General features: G+C 38.9%; 1 protein-coding gene across 1 annotated transcript; it reads left to right on the top strand.

Annotated features, from left to right (window-relative positions):
- The first annotated feature begins 14,975 nt into the window (after window positions 1-14,975).
- Window positions 14,976-16,854, top strand: LOC131606338 (elongation factor 1-delta-like). The gene is made up of 8 exons (XM_058878586.1): window positions 14,976-15,037; window positions 15,159-15,258; window positions 15,363-15,479; window positions 15,663-15,753; window positions 15,861-15,984; window positions 16,085-16,198; window positions 16,291-16,452; window positions 16,597-16,854. Coding segments are annotated over exons 2-8 (696 nt in total). The 5' UTR covers window positions 14,976-15,037; window positions 15,159-15,172; the 3' UTR covers window positions 16,599-16,854.
- The last annotated feature ends 4,684 nt before the right edge of the window (window positions 16,855-21,538 follow it).

Genomic DNA, 21,538 nt, shown 5'->3' with positions numbered 1-21,538 from the left:
TCAAAGGAAAATCGGAGCCGATCACTTTCTATCTGGAGGAACTGCCCGGCGGAGCTCCAAACGCCACAATTCCCATACCCGTCCGAGCAAGAATGGCAAATTTTGACGTCCGAGGAGTCCTGGTCGACGAAGGCAGCTCGGTCGACATCATGTACTCTCATCTCTTCCGGACACTCCAGCTGGACGATTCACACCTCACTCCTTATGTGGGTTCTGACCTCCAAGGCTTCAACGGAGCCACCACCAAACCTTGGGGTTACGTCGAGCTGATCGTCACCTTCGGGGAAGGAGAAGCCTCCAGACAAGTCAAGACCAGATTCTTGGTGATCGACTGCAAGACCCTCCACAACTGCATCATCGGACGCCCCACTCTGGCCGAGCTCACCGCCGTACCCTCCACTGTGCACCTGAAGATGAAATTCTACACGAGAACAGGACGAGTGGCCACCATCAACGCCGACATTGAAGCTGCTAGAAGAATATTCGACGCTTCCGTGAAGGGGCTGCAACTGATCGCTCCCCCAACCAGCTCCAACAAGAAGCCAAGGGCCAAAGACAAGCATCCTCGCGAAGATCAACATCAGACGACCGACGTCAGCTCAGTCGACCTTGACGCACGCTTTACAGAAGAAGAGCTGAAGAAAGGCGAAGAGGCGCGACCAAAGGTAGCTCACCCCGTTCGACCTGTCCCGGACGGAGACTTCGAGCTTGTCCCGCTGGGCGACAACCCCGACAAAGCGGTGAAGATCGGTAAGGGCATCCCAGACCTACCAAGAAAGCAGCTCGTGGCCTGCCTCTGAGCCAACGCCGACCTGTTCGCTTGGAGCGCAGCGGAAATGCCCGGACTCGACCCAGAGGTCGCCTGCCACCATCTCTCCATTGATCCAGCCGCGAAGGCAGTAGTTCAACGTAGGCGTCGGCAGTCTCCCGAGAAAGCGGAGGCTGCCGGGAAAGCTGTAAAAGACCTCCTAGAGGCAAATTTTATTTCCGAGGCCAAATATTCAACTTGGCTCTCAAACGTTGTACTAGTTGAAAAATCTAGTGGAAAATGGAGAATGTGCGTTGATTACAATGATGTTAACCGGGCATGTCCCAAAGATGCTTATCCGTTACCTAACATTGATAGGCTGGTCGACAACTTGGTCGGCTATAAATTATTGTCTTTTATGGATGCTTATTCAGGTTACAACCAGATCCCCATGGCGAGGAGCGACAAATAGTGCACGGCGTTCATGACCGAGTCGAGCAACTATTACTACAACGTAATGCCCTTCGGACTCAAAAACGCCGGAGCCACTTACCAATGGATGATGAACAAGGTGTTTCGAGGAGAGATCGGCGATACTCTCGAGGTATACATGGACGACATGATCGTCAAATCTCGAGAAGACTCCGATCACACCACCCACCTCGAGCGGGTATTCGAGCAGGCAAGATCCTGCAAGATGCGCTTCAACCCGGAAAAATGCACCTTCGGCGTCCGAGCAGGCAAATTCCTCGGTTTCTATTTGACCGAACGAGGAATAGAAGCCAACCCGGACAAATGCCGAGCATTCTCGGAACTCCCCACTCCTAACAACAAAAAATCCATCCAAGTCTTAAACGGGATGCTCACGGCACTATCCCGTTTCGTCGCCAAATCCGCCCAACACGCTCTTCCATTCTTTAAGTTATTACGAAAAGAAGCAACCTTCGAATGGTCCGAGGAATGCGAGCAAGCACTATCCCACCTCAAGCAAGTGCTCTCCAAACCACCCGTCCTCTCTCGACCCAATGACAACGAGCCCTTATACCTTTACTTGACCATCTCAAATGAGGCAGTCAGCGCGGCTCTGATCCGAGAGATTGAAGACGGGCAGAAACCCGTATACTTCACCAGCAAAGCCCTACAAGGACTAGAGGTGCGATACCAGCAGATCGAGAAAGTCGCCTTGGCCCTAGTGACAGCTGCCAGAAGGCTGAGATACTACTTCCTCGCCCATACCATCGTCGTTCGAAAAGATCAACCTATCAAGCAACTCCTCAGCCGACCAGACATGGCCGGGAGAATGCTAAGGTGGTCCCTCGAGCTTTCCGAGTTCGACATACAATACGAAAGCAGGAGAGCACTGAAGGCTCAGGCGCTAGCAGATTTCATAGCTGAAATGACCTCGATCGCCAACCCCCTGGCCCTCGCTGAGAATAAGTGGACCATCTACGTAGATGGCGCCTCAAGCAGCTCGAGAAGTGGGGCCGGCATCATCTTGGAAAACGACGAGGGACTCATCATCGAGGTTTCCTTGGTTCTCTCTTTCAACACGTCGAACAACCAGGCCGAGTACGAAGCTCTCCTAGCAGGCCTACGACTCGCAGAGGATATAGGCGCTCGGGAGATTAAGATTTACACTGACTCCCAACTCGTTGCATCCCAGATCAGCGGCGACTACCAAGCCAAGAACGACGTGCTTGCTGAGTACCTCACGCTCGTCAAGGATAAGATGAAAAAATTCGCTAAGGCAGAAGTAGAGCATATACCCCGAGAGCACAACTCACGAGCCGACGTATTATCCAAACTCGCGAGCACAAGAAAGAATAGGGGTGTTCATTGGTTCGAGTAAATCCGAACCAAACCGGAATCCAAACCAAACCATAGTGTTTGGGTTGGGCATTTTTTCAGTTCGGGCAAGAACCGAACCAAACCAATGAAATCCAATGTCAATTGGTTCGGGCATCGGATTTTCAAATTTCTACCCGCAAACCCAACCCAAACCAACCATAAGTAACTATCATAAAAATTACTACCAAACATTTAACTTCAACAAGAAAAAAGTGAAATCTAGTATATGGACAAGTTATGTTATTTTAATTTGTTATTAGAAAATTGTTAGTGTATTATGGTAACTAAACATAAACATAGTGCTATGAAACACATTCATTACCATACTAATTCAAATAACTAATTATATATTCAAAACCTTTTATGTTAGATATTTTGAATCTAATACGAAAAAAATTGTTAGTTTAATATTTATATTTGAACACTATTAATACTATTATATATTCAAAACCTTTTATGTTAGATATTTTGAATCTAATACGAAAAAATTGTTAGTCTAATATTTACATTTGAACACTATTAATACTATATTTATAATATTATTATGGAAAATTAATTTTCATAAATAAATTATATTTTTAAATATTTTTGTATTTTTTATCTACCCGATCAATCCAATCCAAACCAACCCTCTGTTTCTCGGTTCGGTTCGGTTTGAGTTTTATCGAAAAAATTTGTAAATCCAATCCAAACCAATCCATGTAATTTTAATCGGTTTGGGTATCGGATTTTCTCAAAACCGAACCAAACCGGCCCGCGAACACCCCTAAGAAAGAAAGGCGGGAACAAGTCGGTGATCCAGGAAATCCTATCAAGGCCGAGCGTGGACAAGGGCGCGCAACCCCTACCTGTGCTCGCCATCGGCGACAACAACTGCTGGATGACCCCGGTGTACAACTTTCTCACAAAAGACGAACTCCCAACCGACGCAAAAGAGGCTTCAGCAATCAAAAGACGAGCCTGCTCGTACACCATCGTCGAGAACAAACTATACCGACGAGGTTTCTCCATTCCTCTCCTCAAATGTGTCGATGCTTCGCAAGCTCTCGAGATCCTTCAAGAGCTCCACGAGGGAATCAGCGGACAACATCTAGGCGGCCGGTCACTCGCGAGAAAGGCCCTCAGGGCCGGGTATTACTGGTCGACCATGCAGCAGGACGCCAGGGAACACGTCCAGAAATGCGACAAATGCCAACGTCACGCCGACATGCACTTAGCTCCCCCGAACGAGCTTAAATCTTTATCCTCACCTTGGCCCTTCTCCACCTGGGGAATGGACCTCCTCGGACCCTTCCCAGTCGGTTCATACCAAAACAAATACCTGGTAGTCGCCGTCGACTACTTCACTAAGTGGATAGAAGCCGAAGCGCTTGCTAAAATCACATCCCAAAACGTGCTCCGTTTTTACAAGCGGAACATACTCGCTCGGTTCGGGGTGCCACAGGCGATTATAACCGACAACGGCACCCAATTCACAGACAGAAAGTTCCAAGAGTTTGTGGCCAAACTCGAAACGAAACAACACTTCACTTCGGTCGAACACCCCCAAACGAACGGGCAAGCTGAAGCCGCCAACCGAGTCATCCTCCGAGGACTGAAGAGGAGGTTGGGCGAGGCGAAGAAAGCTTGGGTAGAAGAACTACACAGTGTACTCTGGGCGTACAGGACGACCCCTCATTCGAGCACAGGCGAAACCCCGTTCAGGTTAACCTACGGCACCGAAGCCATGATCCCTGTGGAGATCCGAGAACCTTCTCGTCGGACCGAGTCACCTCTCGAAGAAGAACTCAACGACGAAGCTATGAGGGAAGAACTCAACATGGTCGAGGAAATCCGAGCAGGATCTTCCCTCCGAGAGGCAAAGTTGAAACAACAGATAGCTTTACGCCACAACGCCAAAGTCATCAAGCGCGACATCGAAGTTGGTGCCCTAGTGCTCCGCAGAAACATGAAAGACTCCCGCAAGGGCAAACTAGCCCCGAACTGGGAAGGCCCATACCGAGTTTACGATAAAACCGAAAATGGCGCCTATTATCTCGAGAACCTTCTCGGCGAAAAACTTGCTCGGCCTTGGAACGCTGAAAAACTCAGACGCTATTACAGTTAGACACAACCTAACGCTCGGCCGCTCGTATCGAACACAAGGGGAAACCGGACACGGACACGGACTCGCGCCATGGTGCAGGCGCGAATGTTCCACGACAGCAACAGTCGAAAACCCCTATCAGAAGGCGAGACCGACTACGCGGCAAGCTTTACGACAAGACCCGCCGTAGTAGTACCTGCATGGCAGAACCCCAGCTCGCGATGGGATCGTTCACGCCGCGAGCACTTGGCCCCAACCGCGGTCTCGCGCTCGCTAATAGCGCACACCTGCTCTGCGCACCCGGACCGTACACCACACGCTTGGGCTATAAAACTCGGCCGAGCACAAGCATAAATATTCGACAATAAACATTGAATCAGCATAAATAAGCATTAGAGCAAAGCATAAAATGCAGAATAGTATTAAAAACCGGCCAAACTGGCCGGGGATATCCAAATATTACAAAAAATACGGGCGCGCAGGCCCAAAAATTATCCGGGCATCGCCCTGCTAACAATACCTTGGCACGCAGGCCACAAAAGCATTGGCACGCAGACCAAAAAAAGAAACTGATCAAATATTGCCGTCTTCCTCCTCGGCACCATTGTCTTCACCCTGGGCATCCTGTTCGTCCTCCCAGTCCTCGAACTCGGGATTTGATTCGATCCGCCCGTCCACGACTTTGTTGTAAGGACCGATTCCCTTCGTCACCAAGCACGGGTTGAGAACTTTCAGTTGATCCACCGCGGCCCTGAATCCAACCCCCAAGGTAGCTACGCAGTTGACCTCCAGCTCCCTCACCTTACCCAGAAGTTGAGAGCGAGTCACCAAAACCTTCTCGTCTTCATCTTCCTCAGCGGCGGGGAGGTGAGACTTCTCCAGTTCGGCAACCCGGTCACGCAGCTTTTTCTCCTCGGCTTCCAAGGCCCTGACTCTGTCCTGCGCCTTGCAGAGGTCTTCAACAATGCCGTTTTAGATCTCATACTTGTCCTTATAATTCTCAAACTCATGCTCCAGCTTGTCATATTTGGTCTGCAGGGCATCGTAATCCTTCTGAGGACAGGCCCTTTGAGCATTGAGGGCCAAGGCCAAGGCGGCCACCCTCATCATCCCCTCGAGATCCTCAGACAAGTCCTTGTCCTGAGACACCCTGTCCCGCTTGACTATGTGTCGAACCTCCTCGCGCTCGAGCAACACATTCTTCTTCGAGAAGAGTCCCCTGTGCAAAGTACAAGAGGGCAGCACTATGTCGTCATCAGAAGGGTTGTCGTTGATGAGAGGACGAACTTCTGGAGTCCCTTCGTTCTTTTGTTTTTTCCCGGTCGGGGAATCACCCGAAGTCGTCCCAACCGATGAAGGAGAGCCACCATCACGAGCACCCGCAGCGGCCGCCTTGACTTCCTCGACCCGTGTCCGCTTCACGGCCACCTTGGTAGCCGCTTTGTTCTTTGCTCTCATCTTCACGACTTTGTCATGCAAGTCGGCCATTTGTCCTGCAAAACAAAAGGAGTTAGTACCGGAGAGGTATTATTCGAACATAAAATGATTTCCTCACCAAGCAAGATCATCGCATCCCCGTAACCCCCGCACTCGAGGACAGCTTTGGTGTTGATATGCCGAGGCTCCAGCATAGGACCTCCATCTTCTTCGAATAAAGGGTCCCCGTTGGGATAGGTGCACACTGCCGGCCTGAACCCGTCCACGAAGGAGACAAGCCGCTGATACCCCCCTGTATCGCGCTCGTTAAGATCCTCATCCCGGAAGATATAGTAGTCAATCCCATGCTCGAAGTGATCAGGTTGCCACTCCAACGGGAACCGAGCAGATGGACCCACCTTCTTCACCCCGTCCTCAATATACTCGCGGTCCTCGAACAAGTGGTCCTCGGCCTCAGGAGTAAGTGGTTTGACCATAAAATATCGACTCTTGAAATTCTTGATGGAGTCCTGATAGATGGCAAACAGCTTCTTCGGCTGCTTAAAGGACACCCAACTCCATTTGCCATCCGAGTCGCGCAGCCTCTGCAGATGAAACACTCTGAAGAATAGGGGCAGAGTCGCTTCGACCTCCAAGAATCCACATACAATTTTGAAGGCCCTTAGAAACGCAAAGGCGTTGGGATGAAGCTGAGACGGACACAAACGCAACCACCCGAAGACGCTCCGCTGCAGATGAGTCAAGGGGAGCCTAAGACCGACCTCCTTAAAGACAAACTCATACATAGCGAAACGAGGACCAGGGAATTGCGAGCAGATCCTCTGATGAGACTTAGGCACGAAGGCGCCCCAGGAAGGCTCCTCGTTCGAGTCAAGATCCTCAATGACATTAAAGGCTTCCTTAGGACGCGTCGAGAAACGCGACGCGATCGTCCTCGGAGCAACGGCCACCCATTCCTCAAGTTCCCTCGGTGAGGTCTCGAAGATGGGAATTCCCTCGTCCTGCGAGCAACCAATAGCTTCGTCCCCGTCTGATATGTCGAAGACGACGTCGTCTTTGTTTTCGTCAGCCATTTACCTGAAAAGCAGAGGAAATAGTGAATTCGACATGTCAAATCCACCCTTCCACCGCAAGTCAAGTGAAAGGGCGAGGAAAGAAGACGAGGAAAGAATCCTGCCTACCGCCAACTACCGGCGAACTACATTAGAAAGAGATGCTCGCAAGATAAGGTAACCGCAACCAACGATGCTTGGGAAACGCATCTAACTCTCTAGTAAACACGCACCCTAATCGAGGCATGCAACCTCTTTCGCCCATCGCATTCAACCTCTCCTCGAATAATCCTAAGGCTAGACGTCTCACTCAACTGTTCTTGCCCGGCTTACTCAAGTCTCACTCGGCAAACACATGAGAAAGAATAACGATCTCCTAAACTTACTCGACACACTCATCAACCTTGTTCGCTACACTCATCAATCTTGCCTGCCGCGCTCAAAGCCAGAACATAAAACTTAAATAAACACAAGGAGAAGACGAGGAACTTACTTGAAGAAGCGGAGGAGAGATGCACGAGACGAAGAAGAGAGCTGTGAGCGAGTCTTGGAAGTTTTCAAAATCCTAAGTGACAAATGAATGATCTTCTCACTCCTTATATAGAGGGAGAAGACCAAAGGGTGTCATGATGGCCTAGGCAGCCTAGGAGGCGCCATCATTGCCTACACCCCCAAGGCGGCTCTAACCATGGAAAGGCGCCACGTGTCGTAAAGTATCCTAGAAAACCCAAACAACGCAGTCAGCATTTATGCCTAAAACGACGCTGCAATGATGGCAGTCTCAACAGCCGCCACCTGTCAGTCACACTCTGACAAGAGGCAACCGAAACGTGTCGAGTGGAAACCAAAGGGATAGCCGCCTCCCCGGCCAGTTTCCGAGAATGCGAGCCGATCACCCTCTGGCCTTATACCCAGCAGCAACTCCTCTCCCCACCGGCCTAAGCGTACGAGGAGAGCCTAGTTGACGACAAACGTTCGTACTCTTGCTCGACCAGCCTCTTGGTTAAAGTTATCACTCTCACAAGACTAATGACTTGGGGGGCTCCTGTTCTGGACTGGGCCGAGCAGGCCCAACTCTTCCCACCAGCCGAGCAGGCCCAAAGCGTTTGGGCCCATTTACTTGGTAGCCGTTACGGATTGACCAGGCGCGAAGACCACGCGTCACACTTCAGCGAAGGACCCGGTCAACCTCCTCCGGATCCTACGCCACGCTCATCCAGAACGTGGGTCACCTGCTGACTCAGCCCTAGCACAAGGACGTTCTGGCAGTTTCCTAGCACGTAGGCCTCCAATTGGATTTGGCCCAATTAGGAAACCTTGGCCCAGCGCTGGGGGCTATAAATACCCTCTTTCACTAGAGGATCAGGTATCATATTCTTCACTCTCTAAACCTTCATTCTCTGATAGCTACTGACTTTAGCATCGGAGGACCTTGCAGGTACCCCCCATCTTGCTCTTCAAGCTAGATTTTGTCGCCTTGACGATTCTTCTGATCAGGTACGATCACCTTTCTTCTTTTCATACTTCGTATGGATAGTATAATAAATATTAGCGAGGATAGTTGGAGTTGGATCTTTGTCAAAAATCCTAAAAGATGTGAAAGCATGGATTGCGGTAGGATCAATATAATCAACATTCTTCGGTAATAAAACAACACCAAAAATCAAGAGAGCTAATAAATGTCCACAAATGTCCCATTGTTTCTTTTGAGCATATATTAAAGCTTGATTTTCTAAGTAAGATCTTTTGATCCCATGCACATCTCCATCAGTTTTATAATTGGATTTGAATTCCGTAGCGGATATTCCCAAAGCTTTTGCCAAATCCGGAAAGTCAACTTCTTTACCCACACCTGTGTAAAATTCCTTTTTAATTTTTGAGAATCCTAACATAGCATCCATCTCTTCTAAAGTCGGAGCCAACTGAAAGTCCTGAAAAGTGAAACATCTAAGCGGCGGATCATAGAATTGAACCCAGGCGGTGATGGCTTCTTCTTGCACTTTTACCTTGAGCAAGTCTAAGATATTCCCATAGCGGATCACAAACCTATCCAAAGCACCTGATGGTAATTTCTCTTTGATTATCTTCAATTTCTTGATATCTGGAGTAGAAACTGTAAGGTGGACAATTGTCTTCTTCATACTCATCCTTCCTACATATTCACCAATAAAAATATATATTTTTTTTTACAAAATGTATATATTTTTTATATGTATATTTTTTTGCGTGGATAAGACATGATGAAGATGCAATGAGGAATGATGCATGCAAACACAAAAATATAATAACAAGCAAATAAAAAAACAAACCCAAGCATAAATAACACCAAAAAAAAAACAAATCAGATTATGACATTTCAAGAATCTTAAGTTCATAGGTTCGACGTAGCGGCTCTAGGGAGCCAACCTTTTTATGGGGGGTTCTAGAAGGTCTCATGGGGTCGTTCGTAGCCTCCGAGACTTTTTGTCTCTTCGGATTTTAGAACAACTCATTTTATCCAATGAGGTTCGAATTTTTGGGGTAGGTTCTCGGAGAGATCAGCTGACTATCCAGTCCTGCCCTCAACAAAGTCAAGCCTCGTTTTGGACATTTCCGAATATTCAACCCACTCCGAGTGGAGTTATCAATGAGACTCGTAGGCGATTCAAGTCCCCCCTGGTCTCAAGGATAACTCCCACACTTAGGTTTTAAACAAACATAAAAATACCAGCAGTGCATATAATATACAATTAAACATTTTAAGGCGAACATGACAGATAAAACATTTAATGAAAACCAAAAACAATAAATAAATAAATAATTAAATATTCATTATAAAGATAAACCTCCCCCCAAACCCTAAAAATGGCAAACTTGCCAAACCCTAAAGATGCGCCATAAACCTAAACCACTAGCCACAAACCTAAACCCTCTCAAGCCTTAGGAGCATAATAATTAACCTAATGTGTAATCCCCAGCAGAGTCGCCAGCTGTAGCAACCTGCCCTAAAAATGAAGGTTTAGAGTCGCCACCTATTCTGAAGGGCGAATAGGAAACCCTACGCAATTTTAAAGATTCGGGGTCAGTTATTATAATCAGGTTGAGGGAAGGTATTAGGCACCCTCAACCCTTTCCTAGAGGCTAACATTGCAAAGATAAGGGTTTTATGGCAAGGTTTATAAAGATTATGGCAAGGTTTATAAAGAAAGGTAACAGACAGGGTTAATTATATTGACATGATTAGAAATTAGAGGGAGGGGACTCGCCTTGTTGCCAAGTGCCTACGTACCTCCTTAGGGAGGATTAGAGTCTACGTAGTTTGGGGAGGGTTGTACGCCTTTAGAGTTGAATTTTTGATCTGAGATGGTTTTTAGAGGCTTTTTGAATGGCCTATCGCAGTTATGATAATCCGTGGTTTGATATTGAGGTTTGTGAAGTATTTTAAGGTTTGGGCGTACAACCCTGATTTTAATTTGTACCATTAACCGCAATAATTGATTGATTCAATTACCATAGTTAAAAGGTTGGCAAGTGTATCGTTACCAATTTTAATCAATTGATTTAGTTATTACTAATAACGAATAAGAATATTTTTTAGACATTTTAATGAAATTAGTTTGTATCGTTACTCCTCATAACCGATTGATTCGATTAAAAAGAATAACGAATTAGAATAAGGAAAATAGAAAGGTTAATCATCGCGACTAATATGATAGTCGAAACCATTTAACCAAATAGAAATTAGTTATATTTTAATTAAATACCATTTTAATTAAATTATAATTGACCATAATGATTAATTGATTTAATCGGAACGAACAACAAATTAGAATTTTTTTAATATAAATATCATATATTAATTTATTTAAAAAACAATTATTATTATATTGATAAATATATTAAACGTATTTTAATTAAAATAAACAAATAATTAAGATTATTAGTTTATTAGGGTTCATGATTCAGTATGGTTGGGTTAGAGGTTTATATTATGGACATTAGATCAGGGGCGTTAAATCTAAGCTGGGAGGAGATTCTAAGGCTTTGATCTGAAGACACTTGGTGTTCTACTTGAATGTTAGCGTATAGGATCAAGATTAGAAATTTAGAAAAATAATAGAAAGGGCCAGGGATCGAACCCTCGACCCTGGGGACCAACACACACGCTCCTCACCAACTGAGCCAATGGCTCTACTTGAAATACGTACGCGCTCAGAACTATACATAAAAAAAACAAGTACCACAACCGGATCAAACGCGCGCGAAGTTTGAATTGGCAAACCAGGGAATGACACCTCATCGTCTTCCCCAACAAAATAGCAAAAAACCTGTAAAAATAGCAAAAAACCGATCTTGAATTTTTGAAGACTTTTTGCTCTTGCATATGCTCCTCTCTCCAGATTTTTTGAACCCCTCTTCCTCTGCCTTGTGTTGTCTATTTATAAGAGAACAGGATTAGGTCAACAAATAGAGCCCAAAGTCCTTGAATCCAATATTGCCATGTTTGAGAAAATTCACTTTATTCTTGAATGAAATCTTGCTATTTTTGGGCAAATATTGTATCAATTTTCTCCTATTTGATTAGGCACGAAAATATGATAGTATTTTGCCATTAATATTGATTGGAATCAATCATAATATCTCCTTTACCAAAATATTTGATTTTTATCTTAATTAAATCATTAAAAATGAAATAAAAAATCATATTAAATTAAATAAAATGTTAAATTTCGTGGCATATGGTTTTGGACATGCTAATGACTTGTGGACCAAGATTGCATCATAATACCATAGGCCCATTTGCAAAATTTTCCAATTTGAACCTTCTTATTTCACATTTTACCCCCAAAAATTGCTCAACTTTGATCAAGCATATCTCACTCAATTTTTAAGCTATGAGGGAGTTCTAAGACTTTTTGGAAACCTCAAGATGTCCTCTATAAGCCACTTTGGAACATATTTTTCATTTGGAGCTTTTATCTTGATCATATCTGCTTTGACAAAAAACTGCTTTTGAAGGATGCCTGAAAATGACCTGTAATCTTTTGCCTTGTACCTCTCAAATGAAGCATTTCTAGCCTTGGCTTGTGAGAGACAAAGTTGTAGAGAATCCAATTTCCTTCAAAATAGGATTTGAGTGGGGAATTTTTGATGTTCCATATGAACGTTATGCCCAGTCAAAGTTGGGTTGACTTTCTCCTAAAGAAACCCTAATTTGAACCTTTTTGCACTTGTTCATTTCTGAGTTTCTACTAATAGAATCATGATCAATCTTTGATCAAATGATGGATATACTTTAATTCACTTGATTTTGACCCAAAATTGAGAGCTTTAGGTTGTGCTTTGACTGTGATTGACTTTTAGGTCAAACCAGTTGACTATGGATCATCTGGACCATTGAGTGAGCAGAGCTTTGGAATTGAATCTTGAACTTTGTTATGTAAGCACCTTAGAGCATAATGAACCATGGGGACTTCATTGGGGCTTCACTTATCCCATTACCTTGGGAGAGTACCCAAACCCTAGTTTCAAAGGAACCTTGTGTGAGAGAACTCCTGAATGCAACCCTTGAGCATTGACTCATTGTGAGTGAAGTGTGGGAGGCAAATTTTGGGGTATGACATATAGTGAGTAGGTTTATGGGTAAACCAAAGTGGTCACATTATCAAGCTGCAGTCAGAATACTCAGGTATGTAAAGGGGACTCTGAAGCATTGAATTTTGTTTCCATCTGGAGTGTTAGATGCTACTGAGCTAAATTTCTATCCAGACTCTAACTCGTGTGGATACAAAGTTGACAGAAGTAGCACTAGAGATATACTAACTTCTATTTAAACTCTAACTTTTGTTGAGTTGATATCTAATTTGTTAGCTAAATGTTTTCCCAAGCATAATCCATCTTATCCAACAAGAACGATTACATGGAATGCACACAAAACTAGTAATATGATTTTGCATGTTGATGGCAGTAACCTCAATAATCCCGACATCTCGGGCTTTGGTGGATTTGATTCAAAATGCTAGCGGTGTTTAGGCTCAATGCTTTGTGGGTAATATTGATTATTTTAACATCCTTTATATTGAGTTGATGGCCCTATATCATGGATTATGGATGATTTGGGAACTTGGTATCAAAGACCTGATGTGTTATTCTGACTCCAACTTTGCTATCAATGTAATCTCAAAGTCAAATTTTTGCATCAGTATGTCGCGATTCTTCAATACTTTAAATAACATCTATTTAGGGAATGACGATACTCCCAAGAAAGAGAATGTTGGTGTTGACGAGTTCGGATCTGCTCCAGTTTCACATCTGTCTAGTTTTCCAATTTACACTATAGATGAATAACACATGTGAACTTTAAATTCAACAGTTGGGATTAAAAGTTAAAAATAAACATGTTTTTGTTTAAAACAAAAAAAAAACATCTTCCCCAACTTCTCTCTTCCAAGAAACCAAGTAATCTTAAAACTCAACATTCATCGGATCAAGATAAATTATGGTTGTTGTCTCTTCGAATCACCGTTGTTGTCTCTCAATGTTTCCTCCTTGTTGAGTTGTTACTATTGTTGCATAACCCTATTTTCTATTTTTTTAATCATTTTATAAATATTTAAGAACTAATTTGTTTAAAAAAACTTGGAGATCTAAAGTAGTGAATTTGAGAGAAGGAATAGGACAAAAAACTTAGATCCAATGATTGTGGAGCTTCGAAGTAGTGATGACCTTAACGGCGACATTGCGGCGGAGTAGAACAACATTCTTGTTTGATTGTTAATCATAAAGCTAATTTGGGAATTTTATTTTCTGTGATATTATTAACTACTTTACAAATATATGAGAACTATTCTACATTGAGTGTATTGAGAGAAATTGTATAAATATGAGAACTATTCTACAACGAGTGTATTGAGAGAAATTGCATAAATAAAATAAAGATGAATTTGAAATAGAATAATATGTTGTTGAATGAGAATTTGTTTGATGGCAGGGAAGCAAAGAGGGGGGGAAGAACTTTTAGGAAGAGAAGTTTAACCGTGTTTTTTTTTTTTTTTAAATTTTTAATTAAAAAATATTAATGTTGATATTTTAAATCCTAGCCATTAAATTATACTTTCACCGCATGTCATCTTTCTATACAATAAACTGAAATAAATGAAGGATACTATAAATCGAGTTGATAAAGACTCGGTGCTGAATATCTAATAAAACATGAGGCTGATAGTGACGCGGTGTACGAGTCCTTTGTAGAACCTCCTGTTAGAATCATCACACTCCTGCTAGCGGATGTTAGTGGAACTTATATTAAGTAGATTAGTAAATTATTTAATTAAGTTAAAATATATTAACTTATTTTTAAAAAGATTATGAAAGAATCAAGGCATTCTTGTATTTTTGATTTGATATAAGACTAAGCTTTTATTTTATTTTTAAATTTATTTATTAACTTATATAATTTATTTCAAAAATTAAAATTATCACATTAAAAAACAGTCACCTAACAAGTCCATAAAAAATTATATTAAAAAAAGTGGAGAGAGTTTAAAATATTATTAAGTAAAAATCAAGAATATTTTTCATAAAAAAGAGCTATATCTCAAATGCACAGATCTAAAAATTAAGTTTTTTTTAAGGGACTCATATTTTGGCTCTCATAATATCATGTAAGTTGAACAAAATATTATTTTTAAAAATTATTATAACTAAAAACTAAATTTAAAAACTTTAACACTAAATTATTACCAATTTTTCAATTGGGCCATGTAATTACCCAGATTCAATTGGCCCAATAAACCAAAAATAATAGACTGGTTAGGGTTTCACAAATCTCAAATTCTTCACTCTTGTATTTCTCTTTGTTCCAACCTTCATCTTCTCTCAACAAAGGTAACCAATCTCATTCAATCAATCTCTGCTCTATTTCTCACATGAATTACCAATTTATCTATCTCAACTTTCGTTTTTTAGGGTTTATAATCCAATTGTTATTGTTATGCATGTTTTGCAGAATTTCAAACAAAAATGGCGGTTGCACTCTATAACCTTAAGTCTGAATCCGGTTTGAAGAAGCTCAATGAGTACCTTCTCACACGCAGTTATATCACTGGGTATGAAAAATTTCTTTTTTTTTCTTTCTTTCTTTGTTCTAATCAGTTGTTTTTTTGTTTATATTTTGTTACTTATGAATTGTATTTATACTTGATCTGTTTAGATACCAAGCTTCAAAGGATGATATCACTGTTTATTCCGCTTTGCCATCAGTTCCATCCTCTGAATATGAGAATGTTGCTAGGTGGTTCAAGCACATTGATGCTTTATTGAGAATTTCGTAAGTTTTCTCTTTTTGAATTTATGTAAATTAATTGAAAGTTATAATAAAATTGTTAGCATTGTGGTTTTATAAGATATGGTTTTATGTGTTTGATCTTAACAATGTTTTTCATGTACTAGGTTGTTGTGCAATGTTTTATGTGTTGTTTTTAACATTGTTGTAATGATTTTGTGTCTTCAGTGGTGTTTCTGGTGAGGGATCTGGTGTCACTGTTGAATCTTCTCTAGTTGCTGAAGAGGCTGTTGCCACTCCTCCAGCTGCTGACACAAAGGTTAGTTTTTTTTATTAATGATTGATAATTGAAACGGATTGAGGTCACATTCGATCCAATTTGTTGGTTGTTTTATGATTTATTACTGGTTGTGAAACGTTGGTTAGGCTACTGAAGCTGAGGACGACGATGATGACGATGTGGATTTGTTTGGTGAAGAGACTGAGGAAGAAAAGAAGGCAGCTGAGGAACGGGCAGCAGCCGTGAAGGCGTCTGGCAAAAAGAAAGAGAGTAAGTATCTGTTGTATATTTTACTATGAATACTGTAATTATTTGAAATATGGTTGGACATCAACTTATGCCAATGGTTTTCGGCTAATTATATTTTCAGGTGGGAAATCATCGGTATTGTTGGATGTGAAGCCATGGGATGATGAAACCGACATGAAGAAGCTTGAAGAAGCAGTGAGATCTGTTCAGTTGGATGGATTGTTATGGGGTGCATGTATGTTGTTTTTCTTATCACTGTTTATATTTGCATTTTTCAACTTTGTTGATTCCTTTCATTCTGATCTATTTTGTATACTATTGTCTCAGCCAAACTTGTTCCAGTTGGATATGGTATCAAGAAACTTCAAATTATGATGACAATTGTGGATGACTTGGTTTCTGTTGACAATATGGTTGAGGACTACCTTACCGTCGAGCCCATCAATGAGTATGTCCAGAGTTGTGACATTGTTGCCTTCAACAAAATATGTAAGCAGTATTCATATTTCTTTTTACTCGACTATTGTTTTTTGAGTTAGGTTTTATAGTTGCTCATAAAATGCATGTCTAAATGCTATCTATATAACTGCACATCTCGTTCTAATGCTATTTTATAATCTTTTTTGTGTGCAGAATCTGCTATTCATGTGGCATAGAGATTATAGTGGGAAGAAATTGCACAATTGTTATAGTTGACAAACAAGGGATACTGATACATTAAGTTATGATTTTTGTTTTTGGTGACCTGTTGTCATTTGATGATTTTGTCTTGTGATTTCATCACCATTATATGGTTTGTGTTATAATAATTTAAGGTTTAAGAATTGGAGTTGTCTTTTTATAATTTTGATTCTTGGTTGAGATTGATTTTGCTGATACTTAGCTTGCATACATACCCTCTTTGCCCCTTGGACCCTGTCCCTCTAAACTTGGGACTGCGATTTGCTGCGGCGATGCAGTGCTTAGTCACTAGTCGTTAGATCAAGAACAGACAGTTCTAATATTAAACTAACATTTTTTGAATTATAACATAATCAATTATATTTTTTTTGTACCGTGTGATTAAGATCAAATGGTTATTAATACATTTTATTAATAATCACTCTTCATTTAAAATCAAGTTGAACATAAAGATACTCTTCATTGAAAATTTGGTTGAACATAAAGATAGATTTTTTATACAATATTTCTATACAACACAAAAAAGTTGTGTAAATATGTTCCAACTGAACTTTGGTTCACAACAGATGAGTTTTCAATATAGCCCTTGATATATCATAAAATAATCAAAAGTTTGTATTTTATGATATATCAATGGCAACAAACAATTGATCCAGAAGTGAACCAGAAATTATTCAGACCACTATACATGTCAAACAAAACAAACAAGAAAAAGTAGTTCTTGAGCACTAGGTAGCAATAGTATCTAACTTGTGCTTTGAAGTGGCTCTAATATAACAATAAACAACCACCAAAAAAGTTGTAGCAAGTCCTCCAAGAATCACACCTCCACCAGCCATAGACTTATCAAATGAATGATGTTGTTTCACCAAATGAAAATGACTTTTCAAATCCAAAACAAAAGTTTTTTCATGACTAAGAATACTCCCTTCAAAAGGGCTAGGACTTGGTGACATAATACCATGCTTATGTTGGTGCTTACCAAGTTTTCTTCCAATAGATGATTCAACTTCTTTTGTTCTTTGGCTAAAGGGAGTTTGAGAAGGAGCATATGAAGATTGTGATGAAGTTGATTGGACATTACTCTGAGGTTTGTTTGTAGTTGTTGTTGTAGCCATTACATGACATAGAAGAGTGCTTGCTAATAAAAAGTACAAGAAAATAAACTTGGCCATTTTTGAAGATGTGAGATTTATAATCTTTGGGAGATGATTATATATAGAGATTCTACAATCGTGTGGTTTGATCAATCTTTTGATGAAATTTCCTAATGTTGAATTCTGACAATAAACAAATTTTTATTTGATTTGTTTAATACTAAGTTGTCTATGAGATGGGAGAAATTATGTTAATGTGTGTTGGCATTAGAATATGTAGAAATACAACTAAGGGAATCAAGGGAACAAGATGTTAGGGATGTTTATATGAAGAGTTGTGATACAATTGAATTCCATTATATAGAAATTAGTGTATGCAATTTATGGCTACAATATTTTTAAGGAAGATGTTTAGAAGTTGCTTTCAATTAAAGGGTATTGATTAAACCTTTGCACGTGAGAAAGACAGTCATATCCAACATTGGTAGAATAAAAAATTCATTTCATTTCATGTCATTAATAGATTAGATCTGGAAATATGAAAATATGGTCTTAGTAATAGGACTTCAAATTTTTATCTTAATAGTTTGAAAGAAGGTAACATGTCCCCAAAGACAAAAGTTAATAAGTTTTTTATAAATATATTCAATTTTTGGGACACATGTTAGCATCATCTTAATAGTTTTATTAACAAGAAAATTGTTCTTCCTAAAATACAATATATTTTAATGAGTTTTTTTAGTAAAATATTCAAAATATGAATGCAAAATTTGATATAACCATTAAACATCAAGTATTTTTTTTAGGTTACAAGCAACACATGCTCATGTTTTTCTTTGTTACTCTTATCGATTTATTAGCTAACACATGTCACCGATAGAGTATCATACTTAGATATCGTCTTATGATTCTCTTATTTTTTATTGATGTGATTTTATCTACTTGTCGTGAGACGTGCTTGAATACAATTAGAATTGAATCGAACTCTAGTAGGTCGAAGAGTAGCTTCTGGTTCAACAGGATTTATACATGCTGTGGAAGTATGTTCACATGCTGGTGTCGAAGACCTACATACTTTAGTCGAAATGTGTTTTAGTATGTGGGTGTCGAAATGATCGGGTTGTTAGTACTTCGAATTGAGCATGCTTGTTATGTCCAATTGTTTAAGTTAATTTGTACCCTAAGTTGACTTGTAATGAGTATTTGTGGAAAAGCCCATTAGTTTAGTATGTTAGGTTTATTATAAATAGCATACTAGTCTCTCATATGTATTCTTATTGCTCCCTTACATTTTCTTACCCTTGTGGGTTTCTTGCCGAAAGAAACCTGATATGCTTTGTGATTCCAGCATCGTTTTTCACAATAAATTCAATTAAGGAACATATTGTTCGTTGTAAGGAGCTTCTAAAGTTCAAATATCGACATGACTTTGTTAAGAATATATTATTTATTTTGACAGACCAAAGTATTTGTAAAGAAATAAGTGTTTGTGAATTTCTTGACAACTTGTAGAAGGAGAGATCGACACTTATGTGTGCAGATGTTCTTATGTACAATTAGGTAGGAGAAAAACATGCATGTATAAACTTGATTGAAATTTCTCTACTGGTAGAGCTGAAAATTAGAGCTTATGACATTTTTTATTTCCAATTATTAGAGGTAGTGAATCTTTTCCAGAAAGTCTAAAAGCTTATATATAACAATGTTGTATCTCTTAAATATTTAAATTTAAAAAAAATTAATTTTGCAATCGAAAAATAATAGCGGCTCAATTTATTGTCCACTTGTCTTATGTTTTTATATAATACTACGCACGGGTCACGTAAAGTTGAAATAAATATTAAATAAATATTAAAAAGTTATAGTAAAAAAATGTATATTAATTTATACGAAGTCATACAAATATTAATTTAATTTATCAAGTTATTAGTAGTTGTTAGGAGTATATAGATTTGGTAATTGCTATTAAACTAAATATATGGTGGAAAAATAGGTTTGATAATTGTTAATTTAATTTTACAATTTCTCTTAATAAATATTATAAAATAAAATATATTACACACCAAAAAAATATAATGGTTTAATAATATGATTAAATTTAATAAATTGAACATATGATCTCTAATATCTGTTAAAAAACACATATGTTATAGTAATTGAGAAGTCATTAAACATATGATCTCTAATATTGTTCAATTTAACTCAATATTTTGTCGGCCCGTCAAAAAAATAGGTTCGGCTCGTCGGGCATGCCCATAATTTTTAAATTCTTATGTATTGTAAATTTATGGATACTATTGATATTAAATGATTTTACCATCTAATAGAAAATAAATTTAAAGACAGTTAAGTTTTATAAGGAATCTGTGACAAATCTTGAACAAATAACAATTGTTGAAAAACTTAAAAGAAACTTTTTTTTGAAAAATGGAATGTGATAAGTAAAATATTTATAACTTAATTCCGTTTATACAAATAATTGTACGAACATTTAACTTTTTCTGTTTATAAAAATATTTGTAACTTATTCCCGTTTCACAAAAATAATTGTATTAGCAGTTGACTTATTTCCATTTCTAAAATTATTTAGAACTTATTACCATTTATAAAAATAATTGTATCAACAGAAAACTTTTTCCTCTTTATAAAAATATTTGTAATTTATTTTCGTAAAATTGATCCGGTTTATACAATTGAATTAATTAATATTTTAAATGTATCTCGTAAAATTAACTATGAGTATTATTGATTAAATAATAATAATAATAATAATTGTAGTATAAGTCTCGAAATGACATATAAATAAAAGTATATTTATTTATGAAATGACAATTAAAAAGAATTTAAAAAATATTTATTGATACTGAAAAATAGTTTTAAGCAATTGTGAAATTATCAATCTATATTTTTAAATTAATTTTGTAACTTGACATAATCCAATTAATTATTAGTTGTCAACGTAAATTGTTTTTTATTTTCTTAAAAGTAAAAGAAAAAATAATTATTTTGTATTTGATTTTTTTAGTTGAATAAAGATGTTGAATAATGAGGGATTTTTGAAATAAGCATATAAATATAAAAAAAGTTGCCGCTCCTTTCTATTAGGGTCCGTTTGGTTGGGGGGTTTTGGAGGGGAGGGGAGGGAATATTTTAAATCAATTGTGTTTGGTTCAATTTTTTATAAGGGGGGGGAGGGGAGGGGAGGTAATCTGAATCCCTCCGAGAGCAGTTTTTCGTTCCCTCCGAATTGGAGGGATTTGGAGGGGAGGGGAGGGAGAAGAGTTATATTAAAATCTATTTTTGTTATATTGACAAAATTATCCTCATTTTTTTAATTATAATCATAAATTGTCCTTAATAAATATTATATGCTAATTTGTCATTTTATTAAAAAATTTCATATTTTTTAACGGCAACTCCATTATTTAATTACTATGACTCAACTTTTTTTTTCATGTGTCTTATTTTGTTTTTTTTTTTATGTTTTATTTTGTTTATTTTCAATTTTTTTTGTTTTGTTTGTAATAACGTAATTGTTTTATAAGTTGTTGTGTTGTATTACATATCGATTTATAATTGTAGTATATGAGTTATATATTATATTTAATTTAATTTTATAAATATTTTATAAGATTAGATTGATCATCAAGAAGAGAAAATGATTCATTTGAAGATTGATAACATAATAATTTTATGGCATTTATCGATATTTTATTTACACTTTAATATATTTTTGAGTATTTGAAATATTAAATATTTTATTTGTGATTATCTATGTTGTTCATGAGTTGACAATT

This window comes from Vicia villosa, linkage group LG5 (genome assembly GCF_029867415.1).
Source record: "Vicia villosa cultivar HV-30 ecotype Madison, WI linkage group LG5, Vvil1.0, whole genome shotgun sequence".
Classification (NCBI taxonomy): domain Eukaryota; kingdom Viridiplantae; phylum Streptophyta; class Magnoliopsida; order Fabales; family Fabaceae; genus Vicia; species Vicia villosa.
This window is presented reverse-complemented; position numbering and strand designations above follow the sequence as displayed.